Source organism: Seriola lalandi, unplaced genomic scaffold (assembly GCF_002814215.2).
Source record: "Seriola lalandi dorsalis isolate HSWRI2012SDOR001 ecotype SW California unplaced genomic scaffold, Sedor1 jcf7180002054425, whole genome shotgun sequence".
Classification (NCBI taxonomy): Eukaryota; Metazoa; Chordata; class Actinopteri; order Carangiformes; family Carangidae; genus Seriola; species Seriola lalandi.
In genome coordinates this window covers 1,101,998-1,127,230 of record NW_019524978.1, presented here as the reverse complement: position 1 = coordinate 1,127,230, position 25,233 = coordinate 1,101,998, and the positions used below count along the sequence as shown (strand labels likewise).

Below are 25,233 nucleotides of genomic sequence, written 5' to 3'. Positions count from 1 at the left end.
AATGCACAATTGTTTGAGTAGTTTGATAGAACTACTTTTTTACTTTTTATACTATTTTTAAAAATTACAGTATATATTTGTGTGGGCGTTACGGTGGAGAAGTGGGTAGCACTGTAGCCTCACAGCGAGAAGGTTCTGGGTTTGAACCCCAGGCCTGTGTGGAGTTTGCATGTTCTCCCTGTGCCTGCGTGGGTTCTTACTCTGGCTTCCTCCCACAGTCCAAAGACATGCACATTGGTGACTCTCAAGTTCCCATAGGTGTGAACGTGAGTGTGACCGGTTGGTTGTCTCTTTATGTCGGCCCTGTGATAAACTGGCAACCTGTCCAGTGTGTACCCCCCCCCCCCGCGACCCTATAAGGCTAAGCGGTATAGCTAATGGATGGATTTTTATATGAACAATATAAAAATACAATATCTTAAAAATTACAAAGTCAGTCATCTTACACCAGGCCATTATTAAAAATAGTTAATGCACTAAATCAAGTGATCTCTTGGGACTGGTTCCAATTTTACCAAACCTGAAATATCCCTTTATTCTTGTGTATAGAGCAACTATGTGCAAGTCATAATCTAGTCATATTTAGAATGACGAAACCGGCAGGCATTCCTGGCATGTCAAATATACCTGCAGCCTCAGCCACCTGTTCACAGCTGTCAACAGCAGGGCATTTACCTCAGGGCTGACATGCCCGCTCTCATTGTCAGGGTGGTCTTATCGTAAACTCACCTAATATGCCCTACTTTTAACATTTCAATAGAGAGAGGGCAAATGGGAGCCAAGGTAGTCTTCCACGGATAAGCCTTGGCAGCCTTTCTGTCACATATTAACAAGTGATAGTTAGGGGAAAAAAATTAGCTGCTAATGGTATTAAGTATGGTCATTATGCATTTTTAAACATTCATATGGGAAATGTAATGACAGTCTTTAAATTTGTCAAATTGTGGGAGGAACAAGGCTGTAAAACCTTTGTGCCAGAGTTTTGTACGTCACACAGATGGTGGAAAAAGAAAAGAGTCAGAATGAGGAACCTTTCAAATGAAACACTTCTGCTGGTGATATTAAGTGTTACACAATTGATTTGTTTCATGCTGTGGAATCAACCCAGAGGAACTTATTTATTGCTTAATAAGTAAAGTGAGTAGTGAGTGGAAAGCCAGGAGGGTGTAGGAGGGCCTGGCTTACACTGAGGAAAAAAACATGTTTCTTGGTAGCAGGGTGGACCTGTTTTGGTGAAGAAGATTTAAGTTAACAGGATGTGGAGGCTGAACTGCTGCTTCATTTATTTTCTCATTAAACTGTGTATAAGTGTGATATGAAATATTTAAGAACGTCCTATAGTAGTAATACAAACAGAATTAAAATGATGAGGTGGTAGTTGTGGCTGGTGTACTTTATGGCTGACAGTTATATTGATTGACAGGCGGTGTGTGTGACAGATGGAGAGAGGATCCTGGGACTGGGAGACCTGGGCTGCTATGGCATGGGCATCCCAGTGGGCAAGCTGGCCCTCTACACAGCCTGTGGAGGTATGCCACCACAGCAGTGTCTGCCTGTCATGCTGGACGTGGGCACAGACAATGAGGTAAGGACTGAGATTGTTTGGTTTGTTTTTTTTCTCACCTCCCACACATGGAACATAAGGGTAGCTTCAGAGCAGCTGGGGCTTGTGGACTGTCCTGCTCAATTTAAGGTGGATTACATCAAATTAGACGAACGTCTAATCATCTCTGTGGGAAATTTGGTCATTATAGCCCCAAGTAGTAATGGTCAAGTGTTCTCTTCCTGCTCAGCTCTCTCAACTCTGCTGCCCCGGACCCTTAAACTCCAAATATTGCTCCAACAAATTTAAAATGCCATGATATGCCAGTAGGGAAATGCTGTTAATCCACCGTAGCCAGGTAAGCTTTGCTTCAGAAATAGCCAAGAAAAAGAAAACAAATCTCACACTTTACAACCAGGAAACACCCTTTACTTAAGTGAGGTAAGCAGCTCCATTGATGGATGCCAGCTGGGAAAGCACCTCTACCCTGTGCAAGCCTGTGAGAGTAGTAGTAGCCAACAGAGCAATATTTATCTACCTGTTACAGTGGTCCCTGTTCTCTGTGGCAGTGTCTCTGAACGATGATTCAAACTCTGGGCAGGGCAGCACGTGTGTCTGTAGCCTTAAACAGACTAAGAATAGTCTGTGTGCACTTCTATATATACACAACTGTCTACCGTGGCCAAGGGCGTGGCAGCCTCAGATGCCTGTGTGCCCAACACAGCTGAGCTCAGCCTGTCAGGAGCTGTCCTTCATTTTCCAAGACAATCTTCAGATGACTCAGACCCTGGCGTTCAGTTTCATTCCAAGGAAATGTCTCAGTTGGATTAAGGGTGAGAGATGTTGCTGAGGTTACATGAGTTTGCAAATAGAATTAAACAAGAAATGTAAGTAACAGAATCAACCTGGAGGAGTAGTGAGACTGCACAGAGACCAAGAAGAAGAAGAAAAGCTGAGGTCATGTAGTTGATGGCATCCTTTATGGCCTGAGGTTCCTCTCTGACAGTACTTACCCAATACACACTTCATCAAAGTACTCACTCACAGCAGATATCCCTTGCTTTTTAGCCACAGAAACACTGCAGTCTCTCCAGAAAGCATAAAAAAGATTTTGCTACATTCATCCTGTTTGTGCCACTGAAACTGGATTAAGAGAGAAAAACCGTCTCTCATTCTGCCAAGTCCTGCACCACAGCTCTTTATCTTTAAAGGCCTATTTATTATAGCTCTACCTTTTGACCTCTTCCTGTATTGGCATCTCTAAGTTTCCACATTGACTCTGTTGCTCTGAATGACTTTAGTTTAGGGTGATAATCCCATCTGCAGGGTAGATTTTTGGATGCAGGGCAGACGTTTTAGACATTTATGGCCATCACAACACAACTTGAACAAGCTGCCCTGGAGTCTTTGATCTGCACTTGCCTGCGTCCTCAAGCTGCTTTCTACTTGCTGCCAAAGGAGGAGGAAGAGAAACACACACAAACCTATACACTACACATGTATAGGTATGTGTATAAATATGAATGCAGAGCTCATGGATTATCAATCTGTTGTAGTTCAAGTAGTGCTGTTGGACTTCAACCACTTCAAATATATAGACATGTTGAGTGAATAGTTCAACATTTTAGACAATACACTTATTTGCTTTCTTTCCTAAAGTTAGATGATAAGGTTGATTTATGTTTGAGCTGAACCGCAGCCAGGTGGTGATGAGCTCAGCCTAGGATAAAGACTGGAAGCAGGAGGGAAACAGCTAGCCTGGTTCTCTCCAAAGTTAGTGAAAATGGTTGCGAAGTAGTATAAAGATCACAAGTTAAGACATGGTCCTTCATTGGTTTAATCCATAAAAGGAAAACCACAAGTAAATAGGACATTTTGTGGTTTTAGTGTAAATTATGACAAATCTGGTAATCTGCACTATAGCGGAGATGCTGCACAAAAGTGCTGGATGGATGGATAAACTGTTGAATGCCAAGAAATATTAATATAGCATGCAAATTGCAATTGTGGTTTTTACATTTTCTGTTTAAACAAATGAGATACAACATGTTACTTAGTCACATTTAGAGGTCTATTTTTGAAGTTTGGAAGGAGCAAGCTAGCTAGCTGTTTTCCCTAGTTTCCAGTATTTTGCTATGCAAGGTGAAATAGCCTCCCAGCTCCAGCTCAGTGCTTCCAACACTGATATTCAGATTTGGGCAGTAACACATTACTCTGTTACTTTTTTCAGTTACGAGCTAAGGATTACATTTAAATGTAGTAATTACATTACAGTTCCGAATCCCAGTGATGCTCTGTTACTTTACGACCTGGGAGTTAGCTTGTTCGCTGTCTTACTGGTAGTTTGATGGATCTTTGATATCAATTTTGTCTCTCTGTACATTTCTATTTCTTTAATGTTACTAATAATAATAATGATACACAGAGACAAACCTAGTAATTTAGTATTGCTGCTCATGCAACTGTTAGAGAAACAGCTATAAGAGAGATTTTACTGTAGTCTGCCTGGCTGTGTCCGACTTTTCCATTTTTCTATTATTCTAAAGAGTTGACAAGCTAAATTAGATGTAATGGGATAAATGGACTGGCTGTGTGTGTGTGTACATGTGTAGTTCTTCTGCACTGGCTTTATTTGGGAGGCTGGGCTAGCCTGGTGCCCCTCGCCTGGTACTCTGCCTCACTATGCAGACTTACTGTGAAGGCATGATGGGAGCAGATTGGGTGGGAGAGGCTGTGAGGTAGTGGTAGCTCTAACTAATTATTAAAATGACTGTTATTATGGGATTATATTTTTCCTTGAGTGGATATGGGGGTAGATATAGAGGCAAGCAGGCAGACATCCAAACAGTCCAACAGGCAGACCCCCTGAAGACAGACCGTGTTTTTTTCTTTAAACGAACAGTTGAACATTTTGGAACAGAGGCTCGTTTTGATTTCTGAGTTAGATGAGAAGATCATTACCACTTTTCTGTTCACCTCTTATCAGATCATGAGGAGTCTCGGTGCCTGTTAAATATCTCAGAAATTGAACCTCTGCACAGTTGCTATTTTTCTTCTGCAGAGGAATGTGGTAGCTGTGTGAGAACCAGCAATGAACTGCGAAGCTCTTATCTCTTCCTCAAGTACAGCACACACGCATGCACGCACACGCACCACACACACACATACACAGAATGAAGGAAAATGTTTTCAGGTAGTCCAGTTTTTACTACGTCATCCTGTTATCTCCCTGGACTGTATCTGTCTGTGTATCCCTTGGCCTGATGTCACCTGGAGTAACCTCAACACACATTTACTCATGCTGAGTCAGTGATGTCATTCTGGACAATATGCTGTTTGTGTGTGTAGGGGGGAGTTTCATGGGTCCAAAATGTCCTATACCTCAGACAGGTCCAGGCTGTTCTTGATGCCTGTCCACCTCTTCTTTAAAATCAATTTATATTAAAGCTGCAGTTACATTTTTAACTTCCTCATCAAAAGTCATCAGTTAAGAAACTGTTTCAACAGTTAAAATGGAGCTTTTGTGTCTTTAGCGAGCATTGACTGTAAAGCATTGAAACAAGGATTAATCCCTCCTGAGAGAAAAGGGGCTGTACAACACAAAGGGCAGCTTAGCCAATCAACAGTAGATAATCTGGGACAGAAAGAGAAGTCGTGTCAACAGTTCAGCGGAGAGTCAACGAGGTCATCCCTCTTGAAACTCACTCAGATCTACCCCAGTCACTTATACTTCTTCTGTTTCAGTTTTAAAGGCAGTTTTGTCACAGTGTATAAATTAATGAAACGAGAACTCACCATCATACATTGTACCTCAATAGAAGACATATTATGCCAGACTTACAACAAACAACTTTTCAAGTCATTTCACCATCATAGACAATTTTCCAATGTTGGTATAAAATCGTAAGAGTTTCAGCGCTCTCCCATCTTACAAGTTTGGTGTAAGGTGATCGTCTGAGCTGTCTCAAGTCAGTCTTCTTTTTGTCTTGACGTTTCAATAAAATCAGACATAGTTTTTAGTGTTGGCTCATGCAAATAATGTTGTTCAATGACACTTTCTCCAGCAGCAAACAGGAAGTAGCAAACCAAGCAGATACTGAACATGGAGGCAACTCCTGGCATTAAATACGTAAGGGAGGCAAGGGTAATTGGACACAGGGAAAATTTCAAAATGAATCAAAGTCCAAACACAGTCATTTTAGGGGCAGATCATGACAGATATAATGTTGAGTTATTAACTTCATACAACAACAACAGCAGTAGATTAAAAAAAAAAAAAAAGTGACCTATCTTTCCAAATCTTATAGTGAGGCTGGAAACTCGTATGACACATTTTCTTTAGATGTGAGAGGGTGTCAGACTTTTCAAAGTCTTCTTGTGTATGTTAGGCATTAGCTGAAACTTCAGATATTAACAACTCTTAGAGCAGTTTTTTAATCTTTCTCCTTGCATGCTATTGCATCATCTGATGCAATAACCACCAAACTCTTTCTCTGATATCAGTCCACTGCTCTGAGGGATCACATGAAAATGTTTTGCTTGTTTTGGTTACAGTTGAACTTAGCCACCTCCTGTCCATTACAGTCCATTAAAACCTTGCCAGGAAATGACTTGTCAACTTCAAATAAATATTGCCTTAAATAAACTTTTTGAGCTGCAGTTTTTGACTCTGCCATGGGAAGGTGGCAGCTGCCTTGTCCAAGCTTCCCTCATCTGAGCGACACCCTCTAATTATCCATCTCCAGAAGTAAAGGTCGCCTGTCCCAATGAGGCATGACAACGCTCCAGATCAGCTCTCCACCCTTTCAATCGAAATTCACTGGAACTCTCCGTTTACAGAGTTTATAACTTTTAGATCATGATTCAATGTTCCAAAATCTGCTTCTTGTTGTATGTTGAGACACAGCCATGTTATGTCAGGCAGGTGCAGCACATCAGAGATCTGTTGAAATATGGGCCGATACCTCAAAGCAAAGTCTGCAAGCAATCTAACACTGCTAAGTGGCATTTACTTCCACCTATTTATCACTGTCTCTCTCTGTCACACACACCTTCCCATCCACAACTGCTCTTCATTTTCTGACTTCCCAGCTGTGTCCCTCTCATCCTCAAAATACTGTGGTGCAAAGGTCAAATGTCACTCAGTGGTGCCTGTTAGTTCACTTTTCAAAGACTGAAGGAAATTTGACCTGTTTTCTACAGTCACATATAACACCACGTTTACATTTTTTATTCTCATTCATCCGCCTGTAGGAGCTCTTGATTGTCTAGTATTTCCAGATGCTTGGTAATTCACTCATCCAGTGTCACTATGACCTAAGTTATTGGTATTACAATTAAAAAGACAAAATTTGCAACAGGGCAAAAGGTTTGCTGTACATGCAGATGCATCTGGAGATTGTGTGCGAATTAACATGACAGGTGGTGTTGCTCGGTGCTATAGGATCACACACGTGTTTCACATTATAGCAGGGGTCTAAGGTCTATGGAGACACAGGTGTGTGTGCGTGTGAGGAAGTGCTCACATTATGTCCAGTATATATCTCTCCTCTCTCTCTTAAGTCCACATACAAGAAATGTTGAGACTGGACACACAGTTGTTCCTGGTACAGAGGTTTATACTCTATGTGAGCATGCAGGAGATGTACAAGCATGAACAAACATCTAAATGTACAAAACTACCTTTCCCATTAAGTGTTTTATTTACCAGATGTGATTGTTCTGTAAATTATTCTTACAGGTCAGTAAAACATAGGCAGCTAAGTTAAAATTTGTAAGATTTTTTTATACAGAAAAAGGCAGTGGTGAGTGACTCCTGAGGATTAAAGGACTGAACTTTGACCTTTCTCTCTGTATGGGGTTATTCTGAGTGAGGGGGTTTCAAAATAAAACCACCTTCTCATACTTGGCCATTTCTATGCAACCACCTACCAAGTTGTCATTGAGTAATGAGAGAAATGATAAATAATTTTAAAAAATGATGCAGGTTCTACCCAAGAGGAAAAGAGGGTAACGCCACCAATTGAACACATGAAAAAAGGTTAATTCAACCTGTAGTGCTTTCAGTGCTGTCTGAATAAATAACCCTGATGATGTCATCAATCCTGATGATCCTGGGTTATTTGGGTTTGGACACTGAATATTTTTATGACTAGACAATTAGGCAGTTTGTAATTAGTACCAAATGCAGGAAATTATGAGAAATTTCCATTACTAACTAAAGATTTCATGTCTATACTTTGTCACTAAATCCACAATACCTGACTTGAGCTCATCTTATCACTCACAAAAAGTATAAGGCTTTATGATGGAGCTGACATGGAAGACAGATACAGTAAAGTCATAAAGGTTATTATTGATGTCTAAATATACAGTACATCTAATGTATGTAGTACTCACAGTTTGATAAATGAGTGAATGTTTGTAGTTTACTGGCATCACATTACAGACTTTTTGACAGTTTCTCTTGTAGATATGAGGACGTATTAACTGACAAAGTTGCCTAGTGCAGGCAATAATCTGTGATGCAACATGTGTTAAAATAAGCGTTTTAAAGTCCTTTCTCTCTCCTTCAGCCTCCCTTGTTTTACACGTTTTATATCCTCTCATCTGTTGTTATGACCTCTGCCTCCATGTGTTTTGCAGGCCCTGCTGAAGGACCCTCTCTACATCGGGTTGAGGCATAAGAGAGTCCGAGGCCAGGCCTATGATGACCTGCTGGATGAATTCATGAAGGCTGTGTCGGACAGGTACGATCATATCGGCCATCAATTCATCCTTCGCCCACTTCCTTTATGCGGCCTGCTGTTGTCATCATAACAGGGACAGCACACGGTGCTCTTAAAAGAAATATGTTGAGCAGTTTAATATGGTCAGTGCATGCAGCGACGCAGCCAAACCTTGTGGGACTCTGGAACTTCAGTCACTGGTGATTCAGCTGTAGCTTCTTTGAACTAAGTTGTGGTTGCTAAGTAATATCAGTCAAAACTCTGCTCACTGGCTGAATGGCATTAGCTTATTGAAAAGTGATCAGAAAGTTTTGGTAACTGTTGGAGCTATTGATTTTCTTGGCATGACTGTCTCCATACGGATATCTGAGAGGAGCTAACCAGCTCTTGGGAGGACAAATGAACTATCAGAAGGCAACATTATATTATCTGTTTTGAGACTGCGACCACTAATCAGATTCACTTATTAATCCACAGAAATTCAGCCAATTATTTCTGTAAGGAATGGATGGAGAGTTTCTTTGTTTGCTTTAAGCAGGATATACAGAATTGAAATTCTTGATAATTGTGAATGCTTTAGGGAATATGATGGAGCGTGTGAACAGAGATGCACTGCTTTGTGTGAGACTTTGTTTTTTCTGTGTTGACTCCACTGATCCTGTCCAGGGAAAATATCTGACCGCATCATTCCCATGCACAGAGGATGTGTGATTGACACAATGTGAGGTTGATTCTTGCTTCTTTGTCTGTGAGTGAGTGTTTGGTCTTCCATATTGTCACTCAATTAGTTTGTACCGACCTTATCTTTGCCCTCTTCTTTGAAGTGACATTCGGAGTCACGCACTGTGATTCCCCTCAGGACTTGTACCTCATGTGTTTACTACAGTCATATCCTGTTGAAACCTTTGTATTCTTTTGCTTTGTATCTCTGTGTCCCTGTATGCCATAGGGCCATCACACACTCACTCACACACACAGACACACACACACACACACACATGGGCCTGGTTAAGCCTCGTCCTAACCCAGAGAGACTGGAGTCCAGAGGGAGAAGCCTGGGTCTGGGCCCCCTCCAGCTGGCAACAGGAAGCCATGACTCTAATAACCGGGTAGCTTCTCAACTACAGGGAACAGTGATGCTTTTTTCTCCAAAGGAGCCAGATTGGCGGAAAATGAATAATTATGGGCTCAGAGATTGAATGAATGATTACAGTTCTGCAGTCTTTTAAGTAATATTCATGTTTAGTTTTCTAAGAAACTAAACATGAACTAAAATACTCCAGACTGACTCACAATCAATGAGCAGAAGTCTGGAGATTTTTTAATCTACCATTTAAAAAGTACTTTAAATAGTGAATGGTTTGTGATGTAACAAGTGTTTGATTTCAGGAGAATAATCTGCTCCCGTTGAACATTCAGCACATGTTGTCTGCTGTTTTTGTCTAGAGCCAGAAATAAATTATCTCATAATCTCATTGCTCCTGCACACACCCACAGCACTTTGAAGGAAGGATAAACTGTGGCTCAGCCGTGGTTTTAAACCTCTGAACTCTTAACTCTGAACGTATAGTCCCTGATGCATTTTTGATGGTGTGTGCAGATTCTTCTGCATGAAGGTGTTGACATGAAGATGGTGTTGAGGGACGTGCTGGAATTAAAAAAACGAGACAAGTAGTAATTAACAAAAGAGTGGCTTGAGGCACACAGCAATAACTTAATTAACTTTAACTTAAGACATTAAGACAAAACCTTGCTCAAGTTTTGTTGTTGACAAGCTGAACTGGGATTTTAACCGGAAACCCACTTTTCCCTTACTTCTATGGTGCAGGTATGTGTCAGAAAAATATATATAGGTCGAGAATATGCTGGAGAAATATATATTTATATCATATATGGTATATCATATAGATATTAAAAATATATTTAGTAAAATAAAACTTTTTTTCCATTGGCACAAGTAATTACAAAAAACAACTCCTATAGGAAAGATTCATGTTACATTGATACAATAAGTTTGAGATAGCAAGCATGTTAAAGTTAAAATAGTCCCACTGATCATGTAATCCAGACTGCTACAGCCCCCATCAGACATAAAATGACTGTTAGTTAAGATACATAATAAATAAATATATATTTACCATATGGAAACTGATAAATTACTAAATTTCTCAGTTCGTGGCAACTGTGTTTGGGTGAATTTTTATATCACTCAAATGTTTAAATTTTATTAAGGCTTAAAGGTATTCATGATTGAGGCGCGGCCACTTTGAGTGACGGGTGGGTGAGTGTATGCTTGCCACAAACTGGTATGCATCAAACTCTTGGCTCCACACACACCCCAACTCTTTGCTCATTTTTTAATTAGCTGTAAATTAGGTGGAGTCATGCGCTGCCAAGATGGCAGCCCACTCTGAGCTTCACAACTGCTCCTCAGAAATCTGTAGGTGACGTCACAGAGCTCTATCCCTATGTGCAGTCTATGGTCATTGTTGAATTTGGTTTTAAATGGGATTTGTTGACATTAAGGAAAATATAGAACAAACAAAAGAGTACTTGTAGACCTTAAGTAGATGAAATTATAAAATGTATATTTTTGGCAGCTATACTAACAGACATACATTGTAGTCAGGAATACTTTGCGTCACAGTGTCAGAACTGTTCATGTCACAAATAGTTGTACAATATTTGACAGAACAGGCTCTAGGGTGTTCCTCATATACGTCTGAGCAGAATGGAAAGACTACAGGAATGTCATCAACTATTTTAAACTCTTGGCACTGAGAGAATAAGGAACAGAGAGACAGACTGACGGATGGATGGATGAAGAGAGGAGGAGGAGGAGGAGAAAGAATGCAGAATGCGTCTTTGTCATTAATGACGACTCAGGGATTTGAGAAATAATGTGTGCTGAGAGATGCTGGCTCTCTGGAGAGTTAGAGCGGGCTTGGGATTTATTAAGGCCTCAGCCACAAAGCCCTGTAAGGAAAGGGGTAACAGATAGCCTGTGTGTGTACACAGAAACACATATATGTACACAGGTTCGACAGCTGTGTTTGTACAGAGCACCCTTGTCTGTGACCTTCTTTGCTGAGGTCCCCGCCGACTCTCTATGGCCGTCATGACTGTGCTCAAACTAAAAGAATCCCTTCGTACCTTCTCCTCTGCGTCTAGTCTCCCCCCTCGGCACTGGAAGTGTGTATGACATCCGCCTACTTCCTATTAGCTGGAGATTCAGATTTCATCAAGTCTCAGATGAAGCCAGAGTGTGTTTCCTGAAGGAGCTGGGTCACTCGTTAACTCCCTCGTCCTGCAGTTTGGCCAAGACATAACACCAAACGTCTGAATGATTCGCCACATGGGAAAGTGCCTGTCGTCTCATGTCTCAAACTCTTTTTCATGCTATCAAACATTAAGAATAATGTCACAAGCATTTACACTCAATATATTCAACTGGTTTGGCAGCAACTGGCAAGAAACCATGCAAGTACTGCTCCAGTAAACAATGAGTCTAAGTGTTTTTCTTTTACTTTAATACCCAAATTATCGTGGCAAGTCATAAATCACAGCCAAATAAAAGTTTTGAGAACAAAGGATCTCTGTGTTGCTCTGGTAGTGTGGCTCAGATAGTTTAAACAGCCCCATGGCAGGAAAGGTTAGACTGTTGTCTTGTCTGCCTGTGTGGTTGTTGTCTGTTTGCAGTGTCCAAGTTGAGTGTGTATTATGCAATGACCTCTTTTCACTGGTTTGAAGTTGGCAGGGCTCAGATGGGAAAAGGTGATGCCACTCATTCCTGAGCAGCTATCAGGATTTGTCAGTATTCAAATCAAAATGGCATGACAGCTGTGGGGTGATTTGCTTGTCAAACTACAGCCACACAGTCCTGATTAGGCTGATCAGCTGAGTTTGAACTCCGAATAAATAATACCCAAGGATGTTTTTATTTTGTTGCATGTTAAGTCATTAATATTTGAGGTTATAGGGAAATAGTTTTTTGCAGTCTGCTGGGGCAGCATCATGTCCGACATGAACACAAAGAGATTAGAAAAGCTGGTCAAAAGGGCTGGGTCTGTGCTTGGCAGGAGTCTGGACTCACTCATGACAGTTTTGGAGAGATGCATGCAATATAAGATAGAGGCCATCTTGGATAATACCAACCATCCTCTCCACAACATTCTGGCAGCACAGAGAAGCAGGTGCAAACGTCTCATCTCACTGTGCTGCAGGATAGAGAGGTTCAGGAGATCCTTTGTTCCCACTTCCCCGAGGGGATAAATAAAAAAATCTATCCATCCATCCATCCATCCCATTTTTCTGGTGTTCTGTCCCTTATTGACCTCTCATGTACCTAAGGTATATCCTGTTTTTACCCTCTGCCGATGCAACACAACCCAAGGTAAAGGATCCACAATAGGAGTTCTCAGTTCAAACATCTGCATTTTTGTGTACAGGAGTTATTTTGTGTCTGTCACGATCCTTCCAGCTTTCTCCTCTGCTGCAGAGAAATTAATGGATTCCTCACAGCACAGTCACGGATATGGTCTGTGTTTTTCATCTCTTGGGTGTGCCCTGCCTTGCTTAGGTTACTGCCCTTGATACTTCAGCTTAGACACAAAAGCAAATCCTGACTCTTTGTGCGGGGTATTTTTTTCTATTCAGCTGGCAAAGAGAGGCATTGTTAGATTTTGGCATTCTGTTCAGAGGGTCATCAAGGAAAGACAACTGACTGCCAGGGAGAATAGGGATGATGAACATAAATGGCCTCCAACAGGAGCTTTGTTCTAGGCAACACACACACACACACACACACACACACACACACACACACACACACACACACACACACACACACACAAAAACACTCCCCCTATCTTTATTGGTTCAGACTCAGGACTAAAGAGCTCTCTGCGTTGGGAAGATGTGTCTTTCTTTCTGCAATCCCACAGCCACAGATAGTCACTCTGTACTTTATGGTTAGTGGATGTCCATAAATATGCATGTGTTCGCAGCTCAGCCATTCTCATTCTCCATGTCAAAAGTCTCAGATCTTTTTTGACAGTCACTGTGATAAAAAAACTATGAATTCAGTGTTTAGCAGACCACATAATCCTCTATCTTTACTGTATGATGAGAATAGTTGCAGGATATTCAGCATTTCAGCTTCTGCAGAACACTATACTCCCACTTCTCTGTGCATGAGCTGCTCGGTTCTGCGTAAACTGGCATGACCCCTCCAGTAGCGAGATGCACCAAACCATACCAGAGGGAGCTACACTGGCAGAGAGGAAAGGCCACATCTATCCTCGCCCGTCGCCTGTCTCCGTCTCCTATAGCCCAAACACAATGAAAAGTTTATAGCTCCCTTCTTGGCCTCATTATTCCTCCTCTTCGCACAGGCTCTCAGCACTTTAGTGCCGCTCTCTGCTTGATAGAAAACACATTTCTCTCCTCAACGCTACTGCCGTGTTGGCAGTAAGTCAGCAGGGCTGTCAGTATCTGTATTAGGCGTCAGTGTCTTGCAGCGCGGCAGGAGGAAGGATAAACACTGACCCAGCAATGGCACTCTCTCATCAGGACATTAAGTTTTATTACAGCTGAACTCAGGTCGCTTCTCATCCTGCATTTCTTTCTTGCTTCGCTTCCGCTCAGCCTCGTCCTCCTCCTGCTGAAAACCTAAGCAGTTTAGCAGCCACTGTAACAAGTGGGAAACAGCTTTAGCGAGTTGTACAATAACAGTGAAAACGAAAATCCTTTTCCTTATGAGGTGGTAGGTGGGGTTTTATGATGAGACTAAAAAAGGAACCTAAAGAGAGAGAAAGTTAACAGACAGTGAAGAGAAGGAGAAAACAAAGCAGGAAACCTTAACTGTAGAAAGTGACCATGATGAGGAGGGAATAAAAACACTGTCACCAGTGAATTCACAGGGCTGCAGGTGTTTGGGACAGCTCGCTCTGTTTGCTTGACCTGCTCTCAATTTCCTCCTTCACTCACTGACTGAAACATGAGTGCTGGTGTTTTTAACACAACCTCGCCCTTCCTTCCATTGTGTTTAGCTGTGAAATAGACTTAATAAATGTAGTTATCCCATAGCTCTATGGCAAAAGAGTTTGTGTCAGTTGTTTAGTGTGCTACAAAACATTAAATTCAGTTTCAGCTTGTTTGACAATTTTCCTAAAACAGAATAGCACGTGTCATCCTGAGTCATGAGTTGTTGAGTGGGAGGGGACTGTGGGACAGGGGTCATCACATTAACTCTCTCGCTTCATGTAATGACACTGAAGGTTTACATCATGGCCACCAGTTTAAACTATTTCAGCTGTGCTTCTGAGAAATCATGTTTTGTCCATCATTTTTATCATAGTGGGTACTACAATACCCATGAGCCTCAGACACTGTTGCTATGGAGAAGAATCCAGTCAGAGGAATGAATGGGAACGATAGAGAATTCAAAACGCTTCATTGTTGCAGTTGTTAACATAACGTAGCGCCGCAGCTGCTGAATTCGTGACATGATTGAAGCTGCAGATTGTGTTTTTAGTTTCCTCCACACTGTAATCTTTAGCTGTTGAGTCTCTTGTTAGCGAATCAAGGGACAGAATTTCAATTTCAATTCTGTGATAGGATGTTTCTTACGGAAATGCAACTTAGGAGCCTTAGTTAACTTTAACCTTGAAAATGTTATGCACACAAGCCTGTAACTTTGACCTTTTTATCAAAGAACCACATATTTCGTAACACAGTGCTTAATCATTGGGACTGATGATTAATCCGGGATATTTTGATACAAGTCTTCCAACTGTGAGTTAGGTGAAGTTTTCTATGGTAACCATAACCTCCACCTTTCACAACTCAGCTGACAACTCAGTAAACCCGGTTAAAAACTATTACTTGTCAAGCTTTTGATTCTTCCATATACTGATTTCTCTGCTGCCTTTTTTTATACCCTCTCCAAAAATCAAAGCCTAAGAGCAAAATTTTAAGGAATGGATAAAGCTGTGTGTTTATCTGCTACAATCTTCAGCATGTCTGAATAACTAGCTAAGGTTGGTCCTCATGCTAAAAGCCTTTTCTCTGCACTGGAAAAACTGAAACAACAAACAATGAAACAATAAAAAGTCTGTTTTGCCTGGATTTTAATACTGAGTCTAACAAAATGACAAAGGCAGACGTCTTTGCAGTAATAGCCACTATAAAAATCTTGATTAATAGTCATTGTTTTTCCTGCATGCTCTCTTAACTTTGTCATCCTGCACACCTTCACCAGTGTTCCTCCTCCTTCTGTTTCATTCTTTCCTTATCCTCCAGCTGAAAAGCTGTCTTTAATCTCAGAGACGGAGCAGCAGCAGCAGCAGCAGTTGCTCTGCAAATATCCACTAAATTCCTGAACAAAAGTTCCGTCTGTTGAAAGGCGTGGGAACTTGGGATTCATTTTTGTCGCTGCTAAATCTAATTTACAGACTCATAACACTGGGTTTAAGGCTTATTTTTGTTATGTGTTTTTATAGAAGCTTATTGACACAGGCTCCTGTGCTATGGTATTGACTGTATGTGATAGGTGGTCTGAGCAACATCTTGTAAAACTGAACTCTGCTGGTTTACTGGGGCAGTACTGGGTGGCCTCTGTGCTCTTTTCTTTCAAATGCAGTGTTTTTGTGAATATGCCCCTCTGTGCAGGTCTGACCTCCCTCATGGAAACTCATTGTGAGGTGCTGTCAAACAGTCGGGGAAAACAGGTGTCAGATTGTCAAACATCTATTAAACAGAATAGTGGACAATGTTCTGTAGCTTTATTTTTCAGTTTAGACTTTTGACAAAAGAGTATCATTTTTTTTATTTAATTTGAAACATGTTCATATAACTGAGCATATTCAGGAAAGTGAATACAATCCATTGTTATAACTTTGTGCAATGAGAAGCCAGAATCTCCTCTCATTTCTGACCCTCTGCTTTGTAGTGTGGTGAGAGAGCGCCCCCCTCTGGACTGAAATAGTCTTTGAAAGCAGAGCCTGCTCTCTCTCTCTCTCTCTCTCTCTCTCTCTCTCTCTCTCTCTCTCTCTCTCTCTCTCTCTCTCTCTCTGTGTGTGTGTGTGTGTGTGTGTGTGTGTGTGTGTGTGTGTTATTAGCCCTCACCTTTAATATAATGATTACTGTCATTACTTCCTGTATCTCTTCTTTTTCCAGCTCTCTGTTGGTTGAGTCAGAATGACTGAAATGCAGCTCTTCTCTCCACAGGTTTGGGATGGACTGTCTGATTCAGTTTGAGGACTTTGCAAATGTTAATGCTTTCCGTCTGCTGAGCAAGTACCGCAACAAGTACTGCACTTTCAACGACGACATCCAAGGTAACCACGCGATCAGTATAAAAATATGAATAATATCTGTTGAAATCAGTCTTGTTTATATATTTTTTTCAAGATACTGACAAATAACATTAAAGAAGGAGAGAGATGTCACATGAACAGCTCAAATTAATCTCACTCAAATCAAAATCCTTTTTTTTGTTTGTTTGTTTTTTGGTCTGTAAATACTGGCATTGGTGTGCACATGTACATGTACCCTGATATGAACAACTGAATGCAACCTTTTAGTGAAAATATAGGCAGCCATATTCTTATATAGCTGTTTAGACATTAAAAATTGACACTTTTTTTTACATGTACACCTCTTTCTTTTTTTAAAGATATGTTTTAGTCTGTATCGCAAAACCAACATAACAGATAAGGGGCATAAGTAGATCTGTTCCCTGTAAACATTTCAATTTCGAAAAGACCACCAAAGGCTAAGACCACCAAAATCAGTAAGAGCAGATTTAACTCCTCGTGCTGATGTTGATGTATATCCTTCAGGTACTGCTGCTGTGGCAGTAGCTGGACTCCTGGCCGCCCTCCGCATCACCAAAAGCAAAATGTGTGACCACACCTTTGTGTTCCAAGGTGCAGGGGAGGTAGGTGCAGCACACTCACACAGTGAGACTGGCTCTGTAAGTTTGGCTGAACAGCAGTCACTGTGAACAAAAGAGGTAACAGGCTATAGGAAGATAGTGGTAAATTTAATTTCCCAAGAATTCCTTGAATCAGATGTTTTAAATCATGAACATCCTGGTGGTAACAAAAAAAAGAAAAGAAAAAAGGAAATACAAACGTGTCATAGTGAAGTATGCTGAGTTTAATTCTCACTTCATTTTTGAGATAAAACTACTGAAAATGTGTCCGCTGTAAGTGAAACAGCAGCAAATGAAAAAATGAAATCAGATTCAAACTGTCTCAATAATGTAAGTTACGCAACAGTAACATCTATTAAAAGCTGCCGATTAAACTTGCTAACCTAAGCCACTGGTCATACCGGACAGAGTGAGGCTGAAGCAGCAAAACCCCAAAGCAAGGTTGTGTTTTATTGCTTATAAAGTTGTTTTTATTTCTAAGAGGAAGATTTTGTTTTTTTTCTTCGTCTTTCAAAAGTTACATAGTCTCACTTTAAACAAGGGACTCAGACCATGAACATACTGAATGCTGTTTTAGCGAAAGAACATTTTGCTCTATTTGATTCATGTGTGAAAGAATTCAATTTATAATTTAATTACTTCTGATACCACCACTGAAGCCTTTTCTCTCTCAAATGGAAAGAAAATATAGTGATTTCAGGTCGGATATTCGTCTGAGAGATTGATGAGATTTTGTGTGTTACTTGAATCTGAAACAGAAACTGCCAAAGCTGGTGTGGATGAACGTCTTTTATCCCTTTTGTCTCGCTCTCAGGCAGCGATGGGGATTGCTGAGCTGATCACCATGGCCATGGAGAAGGAGGGACTCGCTAAGGAAGAGTGCTTGAAAAAGATCTGGATGGTTGATTCCAAGGGTCTCATTGTCAAGGTGTCTTACTAAAGCAACAAACAACATGTACACATACAGGCACTAAGCACTGTGTAATCTAATCACTGTAGCTGACTGGAGTAATTGAGCCAGGAAGTAGAGCAGATAGAAATAAAAACAAACCAATAACAGACTGAAATGAACAAAACATGACGGACTGATATGAAATCAGAGGATGAGAATATCTGAGGGTGGATTCTCCTGAGTCGTTTGGCATCAGAGCTACCTCCACAATCCATTAAAAAAGATTTCCTATGGGTCGTTAATTTATATGACAGAGGTCTTTATTTGGAGTCACTGTAAAAGGCTCTCCAGAGGGTTATACATCTGTTTTGTCCACGATATCCATGTTATCTGTTATTTCTTCCTCATTCCTCCTCCTCCTCCTCCTCCTCTTCACTGTCTTCTCTTGTCCTTCTCCCATGCATCTTATTTCACCTTCTCCGAGGAACACTTACAAGAAATCCTTCATTCCCACAGCACTATTGTGCAATATTGAGCAATAACAGTGATTCCACAGATGGTTTAAAGTCTTTAATGTCGCCCTCTACATCCACTCTTTCCAAATCTGTAGGGTCGGGACCACCTGACTCATGAGAAGGAGAGGTTTGCTCATGAGCACCCACATGTGAAGAGACTGGAGGATGTCGTTCAGGAATTGAAACCAACAGCTATCATTGGTAAAACAACAAGCATGAATGTTTCCCAGCCTTCCTCAGACCTAAACTGTCATGTATGTCGTTTTTTCCCTCTGAACGTGCAGTTACAGTGATGAAATGCTCATGGTTCACAGAAACAACCCTGATCACCAGTTTGAAACAGGAAACAAGCATTGGTTTCCTGTGTCAACATCCCATACATCCACCCTGACAACACCCTATACGCTGAGTTCTTCCTTTGTTCACGTCGTAACTACTACAGCTCCGAGCAATAAAATGTCACAATGGGTCGTAATAAGCTGCTTGCACAGACGACCTATAGGATTGTTTTTTAGGGGAGCAAAGAAGTTTTCACACATGAGCACAGTGTTAGATAAATGACACTGATGGACTGGATTGAAGGGACTATGATAGTAGTGTTGAAGATGATGCACAAAATATGCAGCCCTTCTTTAAAGTTGAAAGACTAGAAAAGCTCCTAAAGGAATCATCTAAAACTGAATACATTGCACAACAATGTCTTTCTTTCTCAGGTGTGGCAGCTGTTGCCGGAGCATTCTCCGAACAGGTCATCAGGGACATGGCTTCTTTCAATGAACGCCCCGTCATCTTCGCCCTCAGCAACCCGACCAGCAAAGCCGAATGCACTGCTGAGCAGTGTTACATGTTTACAGAGGTACTCGCTGAGGACGTCTTGTTTCACTCCCATACACGTCTATGAATGATTTTGTGTCTTTTGGGTGAATAATACTTGTATATAATAATATAGAACTCTGTACTGTAGGGGCGGGGCATCTTTGCCAGTGGCAGTCCATTTGACCCCGTCACCCTGCCTGATGGGAGGACATTCTACCCTGGTCAGGGAAACAACGCCTACATCTTCCCTGGCGTGGGCCTGGGCGTCTCGGCTTGCGCTGTCAGACATATTAGTGAAGAAATCTTCCTTATTGCAGCAGAGGTAACAAACCAACATATATAGAATATACACACACTTTTCAAATCTTTATTATTTTTAAATGAATGCATGAAATTGTATGAACCTCTGCCAGCCCCCCTGAGGCTTCATTCAGGCTGTATCTAGAGGATATAATGATGATCTGGAGATATTCATGGTACATTATTGACAGTGATGGGGGAAGTATTCAAAACTTTTTGCTTTAGTATTATGATTGTAAAATAGCTCCATTACTGCACAAAAATATTGATAATAAAAGTACGGAAATAACATTAGTACATGTGAGAATTTGACACCTTATTTATCATCACTCCTGTGCTCAAGACATTCTCCTCTTAATACGCGTTCTCAGGACTGGCTGCCTTCATATGTTCCAGCAGTAAATACCAATCTTGGTAGGACAGCCTTCAGATATCACGCCACATTTGTGTGGAATAATCTACAGAGCAGACTGAAACTTGACACGCTGAAAGCAATACGCCAATTCAAAAACTTGGTTAGAAGTCTTACTGACATGGGGTGTTACTGTTTTACATAATCTCTTTTCTAACTTGCACTTATGATATTTAAATTCATTTAGATATACACTCTGATTGTTGTTTATATAAACACGTCTACATTTATCTGAATACATATCTGAATGTAAATTTAAATCACTGAAAATTTGTATCTCTGCTATTAATATTTCATTTTATTTTTCTGTACTCAGGTCTCACCTGTAAATGAGATCTTGATCTCAATGTGACTTCATAATTGAATAAAGTATAAATAAAAAAAGTGCTTAGTGCATAAAAAGTAGGCCCTGTTAGTTTTATACTATTTTATATTGTATCACTGCATTATTATTACTGATGTGTATGTAGCATTTTAAAGTTATAGTTGATCGAGATAGAGACAATTTTAGTCTCTTTATATACTGTTGGGTTATTTAACCATTAACAATGCCTCATATTTTAACAGTTTGATAATATACCATGTTGTCAACACCATTGATTCTTGTTATCTTATGTGAAATGTGTGAAATTATGAAACTAACAATAAAAAAAATAATAAAACAAATACATTATTCACTTGGCTCTATGAAGGCCACAGACACAACAGAACTTTCTCACCTTCTCTGTATATGTGTATAAACTCTGCTGCGAGGAATCTGACTCATATGCAGCATATGTAAACGTGTTTTTCAATTCTTTTCTGTGGTAACATGAGTGATGTGTTTATGTTTAACAGTCTCTCGCTAACCTGGTGACGGAGGAGGACCTGGCACAGGGAAGATTGTATCCTCCTCTCAACTCTATCAGGGACGTGTCTCTCAAACTGGCTATCAAGGTGAGACCTCAGTATGCACACAACAGGGAACAAGTTTACCTCACCATGTCTGTGTTATTCCAGTTGTATGGGGGGAGGAGCTTGTGAAACTACCAAAAACGTACACACCCTGTGCTTTACAGATCATGGAGTACGCCTACGAGCACAACATGGCCACACTTCGCCCAGAGCCGTCTGACAAAGATGCGTTCTTGCACTCGCTCACCTACAGCACTGACTATGAAGAGTTTGTTGTGGACTCGTACCGTTGGCCAGAGGGAAGTATGACTGTGCAGTCATGCAAACTTTAAAGCACTGGACCGAGACAGGATGAGCCCTGGTGGGGCAAGGTAACTACTGACGTACAATATCATCAGGAGAGGTGGTATGGGGATATAAAAGAGACTGTGTGTAGAATTTTTCTAATTAATATATTACTGTGAAATTAATGATGACAAAACATTTTGCTGGAAGCACCCGAGCCAACACTGTTAGCGGTGATGTCTCATACTCCTGGGTGGGTCTGCTTTAAGAGTTATGGGGCTTTATTTCTTTCCCTCTAAGAATCGCATGCTAGTTTACACAGGTTTATGAGATAGTTATTAACATATAAAGAACAGATGAGAGGGAAGCTAATGAAATGTGAGACAGCAGTTTATAAAATGTATAAAATATTGCACTGATGGTTGTTATCTCATTACATTTTACAATAATATATTTAGGGAAAATCTTTCACAGGTTACTTCTAATTGTACTGTACTAGGAGGCTGCTTCATGACTGTGTCAGCTATAATCCAATAACTCTTTGTCAAATAAAAATGGTTTCGATTAAGGTTTTCCATGTTTTATTATTACATCTGTGCCGACAAAGGACAAGAACGCATTGAGTGTCAGGTCTAGATATTAAAGGTTCTTTTAATTGAAATATGATTTAATTTTTTTCATAACCACCGGTTTTATTTGTCTCATAGAAATCCTGTTCCGGAGTTCCTCTCACCTACTATATATCTCTGGTGTCTGTCTGTTGCTCCTTCATCTTCAGCGCTAGACAAACTGAACCCACCATTCACTTAGTCTCACAGTGACACCATTTACCTTGTACCTCACCATGCTTTCATACTTAAAGCCTTGTTTGCTTTACAATGAGTGACCAACTTAAAAATGCTATGGCAATGTGTGTGTGAAATGCATTATGTGGTGCTCTGGCCTTCTCCAGAGGTCACTTATATCATTGCAATAGAAATAGCAAATTGAGTTTGTTTTTTGTTTTTTTTTATTAATTATCATCAGACATTGACAGAAAAACTTTAGGGGTTAGGGTTAGGGTTAGCCCTGGCTTCAAATCAATATCAATATATGTAATAATCAGAACAACGTTTTAAAAAAGCATATTTAGGTATTCTTTTTTAGGAGAAAACTCTGTTAATTTGCTTCATCAGGACTGTTTTGATGTGGTTTGATAAGATCTGATTGACAGTAACCAAACAGCCTACCAACTGACAATATATATTTTAATCAAATGTTGATGATTTCACACCAAACCAGAGATGACATGCACAGTGTAACACATTTGTGAGACTTGATCACTATGAGCCATAATACAGTAGCAGTCTGCATTATTTTCTTTTACTTGCAGAGTTTGCGGTGTATGTGAGCAAGCCACAATAAAAACAGCAGGTGAATCAAACTGGCTTATGGTCCAACAGTGTCTGGCTGTCTGAATTAAACTGAGGATGATTTTACGTTAATTAATCAATCACAGGCCAGACAGTCAGAACCAGAGGCCTTGGCTGGGCCGCTGCCCATCCCAGTCTGAAATCAATAGTGGAGCAACCAGACCAGTCAGTGTCCAGTGATGAGCGTCTCGCCCCGGGCAAAACTCTGAGAGACAAACATTTGTTTTCATCACTTTTGCCTCACCCCTCCCTTCAAATCCCCAAATCAGCCCTGGGCACCCAATGCTCTGACATGACAATATGTCTCAGTGTCAACACCATCCGATAGTCAATTAGCTGTCTGGGCCATAAATGGTCCATCAGTATTCCAGCACATAAATAACCTTTGCTTGGTTGTGTATTTAATAGCTTACTTAATATTTCTGCTTCCCAGAATGGGCTAAGAGAGACAAGAAAGATTTCAGGGAAAGAATGACATGAAGGTGACCTGAATGTATATTACAATGTGCTTTTGTGCCAAATACTGGTTGTTCTACAGCAGCGGTTCTTTTTGGTCCAGAAGAACTGAAAGTACCCCTTCATCAGCGCTGCCTGCCATGTTCATTAGAGCTCATTTAAACTGTCTTCTATTCGAGTTTGCATTCTTATTACTCAACGTTTCAACCATTTATCCAATACTTTAAGCTAATTTCTTCAGCTGTGTGTCCGTTAGTTTTAGCTGTTTTTCATTCATCTATTAGCCTACATTTAGCTAACTATTTTACCATCGAGCCAATACTGTTAGCTAACTATTTGGACTGTTTATTCACCTAAAAGTTATTCATCAACCGTTTATTCTTTACATTTAGTTCTTTCAACCATTTACCTCTTACTTTTAGCTCTGTATTTTAAACATACATCCATTACTTCTAACTAATGTAAGCTACTTTAATAATTTATCCATCACTTTTAGCTCTCTTTTGCCTCCTTTTATTCATTACTTTAAGCAAATTGTTTAGACTTCAGCCTGGCAATATGTGGATATATACATATATTTTTTTAATCAAATTATAGTTCATGGTTTGCTTTTTTCAAATAAATTATGCTACTCCAAGATCTTTCCATGTAGCCTACCCTGTTGGGAATAGGTATTTTACAGTATGTTTGCTCCTTTGTAAAACTGACTATTAGTAAAATACTGTAGATTACTCTCTTATCTCGTCTCTGTCTCCTTTACTCTCCACATCACCCTGCAGGCCTCTGTGGCACCTTGCTGGTCACAGACTGGCCGGGTGACTGGCAGCTGTAACCCGACATCCTTTTGACCTTGTTTACAGTCTCACATTAAATGGCACCTTGCTAAGACCTTGCGATCAGTGCCTATCAGTAAAGCCCCTGGGGGAACATCGCCTGTATGAGTCTGTCTACCCATCCTCCCACTCGCCTGTTTGACATTAAGCCCAAAAAAACGTGACCCATCTGCCCGGCCACCACTGCACAAACAGCTTGTCCTGCTTGCACTTTTGGGTTCAAACACAATGACTTAATTTCTTCTCAGGGCCATTCATTTGTGGCTTTTGCTTTTAGGAATGTTAGTCTATAATCACAAATTATTTTTATTTTGTTAAATTGGCCTGTTTACCTCAAGTAAAATATTGCACATTTACTGATGTATGCACTATTCTGACTACACACATCATTTTTACTGCTGCAGTAGTTAGGCTGAAATTTATAACCACCTCTATAAAAGACCAGCAGATGGCGCTCTAATATATTGCTTAAGCAGATATCACTAAAGGCCTTTAAGGGAACGAGTGCAACATTGGTGGTAATAATGATTTCAATGCATGTGTGTCTGTTATTTCTCCTCCTTTTTTTTTTATAGATATACTGCAATATATGTTGCTAATGACTCAATATAATGACACAAGGTAATGACAACTGTAAAAACAATAATAACCCACCCAATGAATCATTTCATTTATTCTGGGCTAATTTCACCAGCTACATTTCCATCTAATCTCTAATAGTTCAGGCTCCTGTATTGTTCCTGGCCTTTGTATGACAGGACATTACATCTTCCATTATACTGCAGCCCATGTGGATAACACAATTGTCAATATGTAAATGGAATAAATTACATTATGCTAACATATTATCTGTGGCTGGTCTGTTCACTACTAAAAGTAACATTTAGATTAATGTATGCTGCCATCTTGTAGATAGAGAAATTCAGATTTAAGATTAAGAAAAGGTACAACTGAGGTAAGGATCTAAACTCAGAGCTTTTGAATAACATTTAATACTTTTGAATTTAAACATTTTTACAAAACCAAGATATCTTAGAACAACAACAGCCACATTTTACAATGTATAACATTCAGACACCTTTGTATAAATTTGTTATTTTTATTTTTGCTATTGTACTAATCTTAAAATCCAAATTTTAATCCGAATTATGGTATATATTGTAAGCACACTCAATATTACTGCTAATACTACTGTAGCATCGTAATATG

General features: G+C 40.2%; 1 protein-coding gene across 3 annotated transcripts in view; it reads left to right on the top strand.

The window, feature by feature from the left end:
* Positions 1-23,930, top strand: part of me1 (malic enzyme 1, NADP(+)-dependent, cytosolic) — an 84,972-nt gene extending 61,042 nt beyond the window's left edge. For 2 of the 3 annotated variants that reach the window (XM_023410503.2, XM_087175186.1), the window contains 10 exons: positions 1,424-1,585; positions 8,189-8,292; positions 16,501-16,610; positions 17,115-17,212; positions 18,024-18,137; positions 18,712-18,817; positions 19,330-19,472; positions 19,581-19,754; positions 20,982-21,080; positions 21,203-21,891. In XM_023410503.2, coding sequence (XP_023266271.2) covers positions 1,424-1,585; positions 8,189-8,292; positions 16,501-16,610; positions 17,115-17,212; positions 18,024-18,137; positions 18,712-18,817; positions 19,330-19,472; positions 19,581-19,754; positions 20,982-21,080; positions 21,203-21,370 — 1,278 coding nt within the window. In that variant the 3' untranslated portion in view covers positions 21,371-21,891. Of the gene's footprint in view, positions 1-1,423; positions 1,586-8,188; positions 8,293-16,500; positions 16,611-17,114; positions 17,213-18,023; positions 18,138-18,711; positions 18,818-19,329; positions 19,473-19,580; positions 19,755-20,981; positions 21,081-21,202; positions 21,892-22,030 lie in introns of those variants that run through there. The other variant, XM_087175187.1, reaches the window with a different exon arrangement.
* The last annotated feature ends 1,303 nt before the right edge of the window (positions 23,931-25,233 follow it).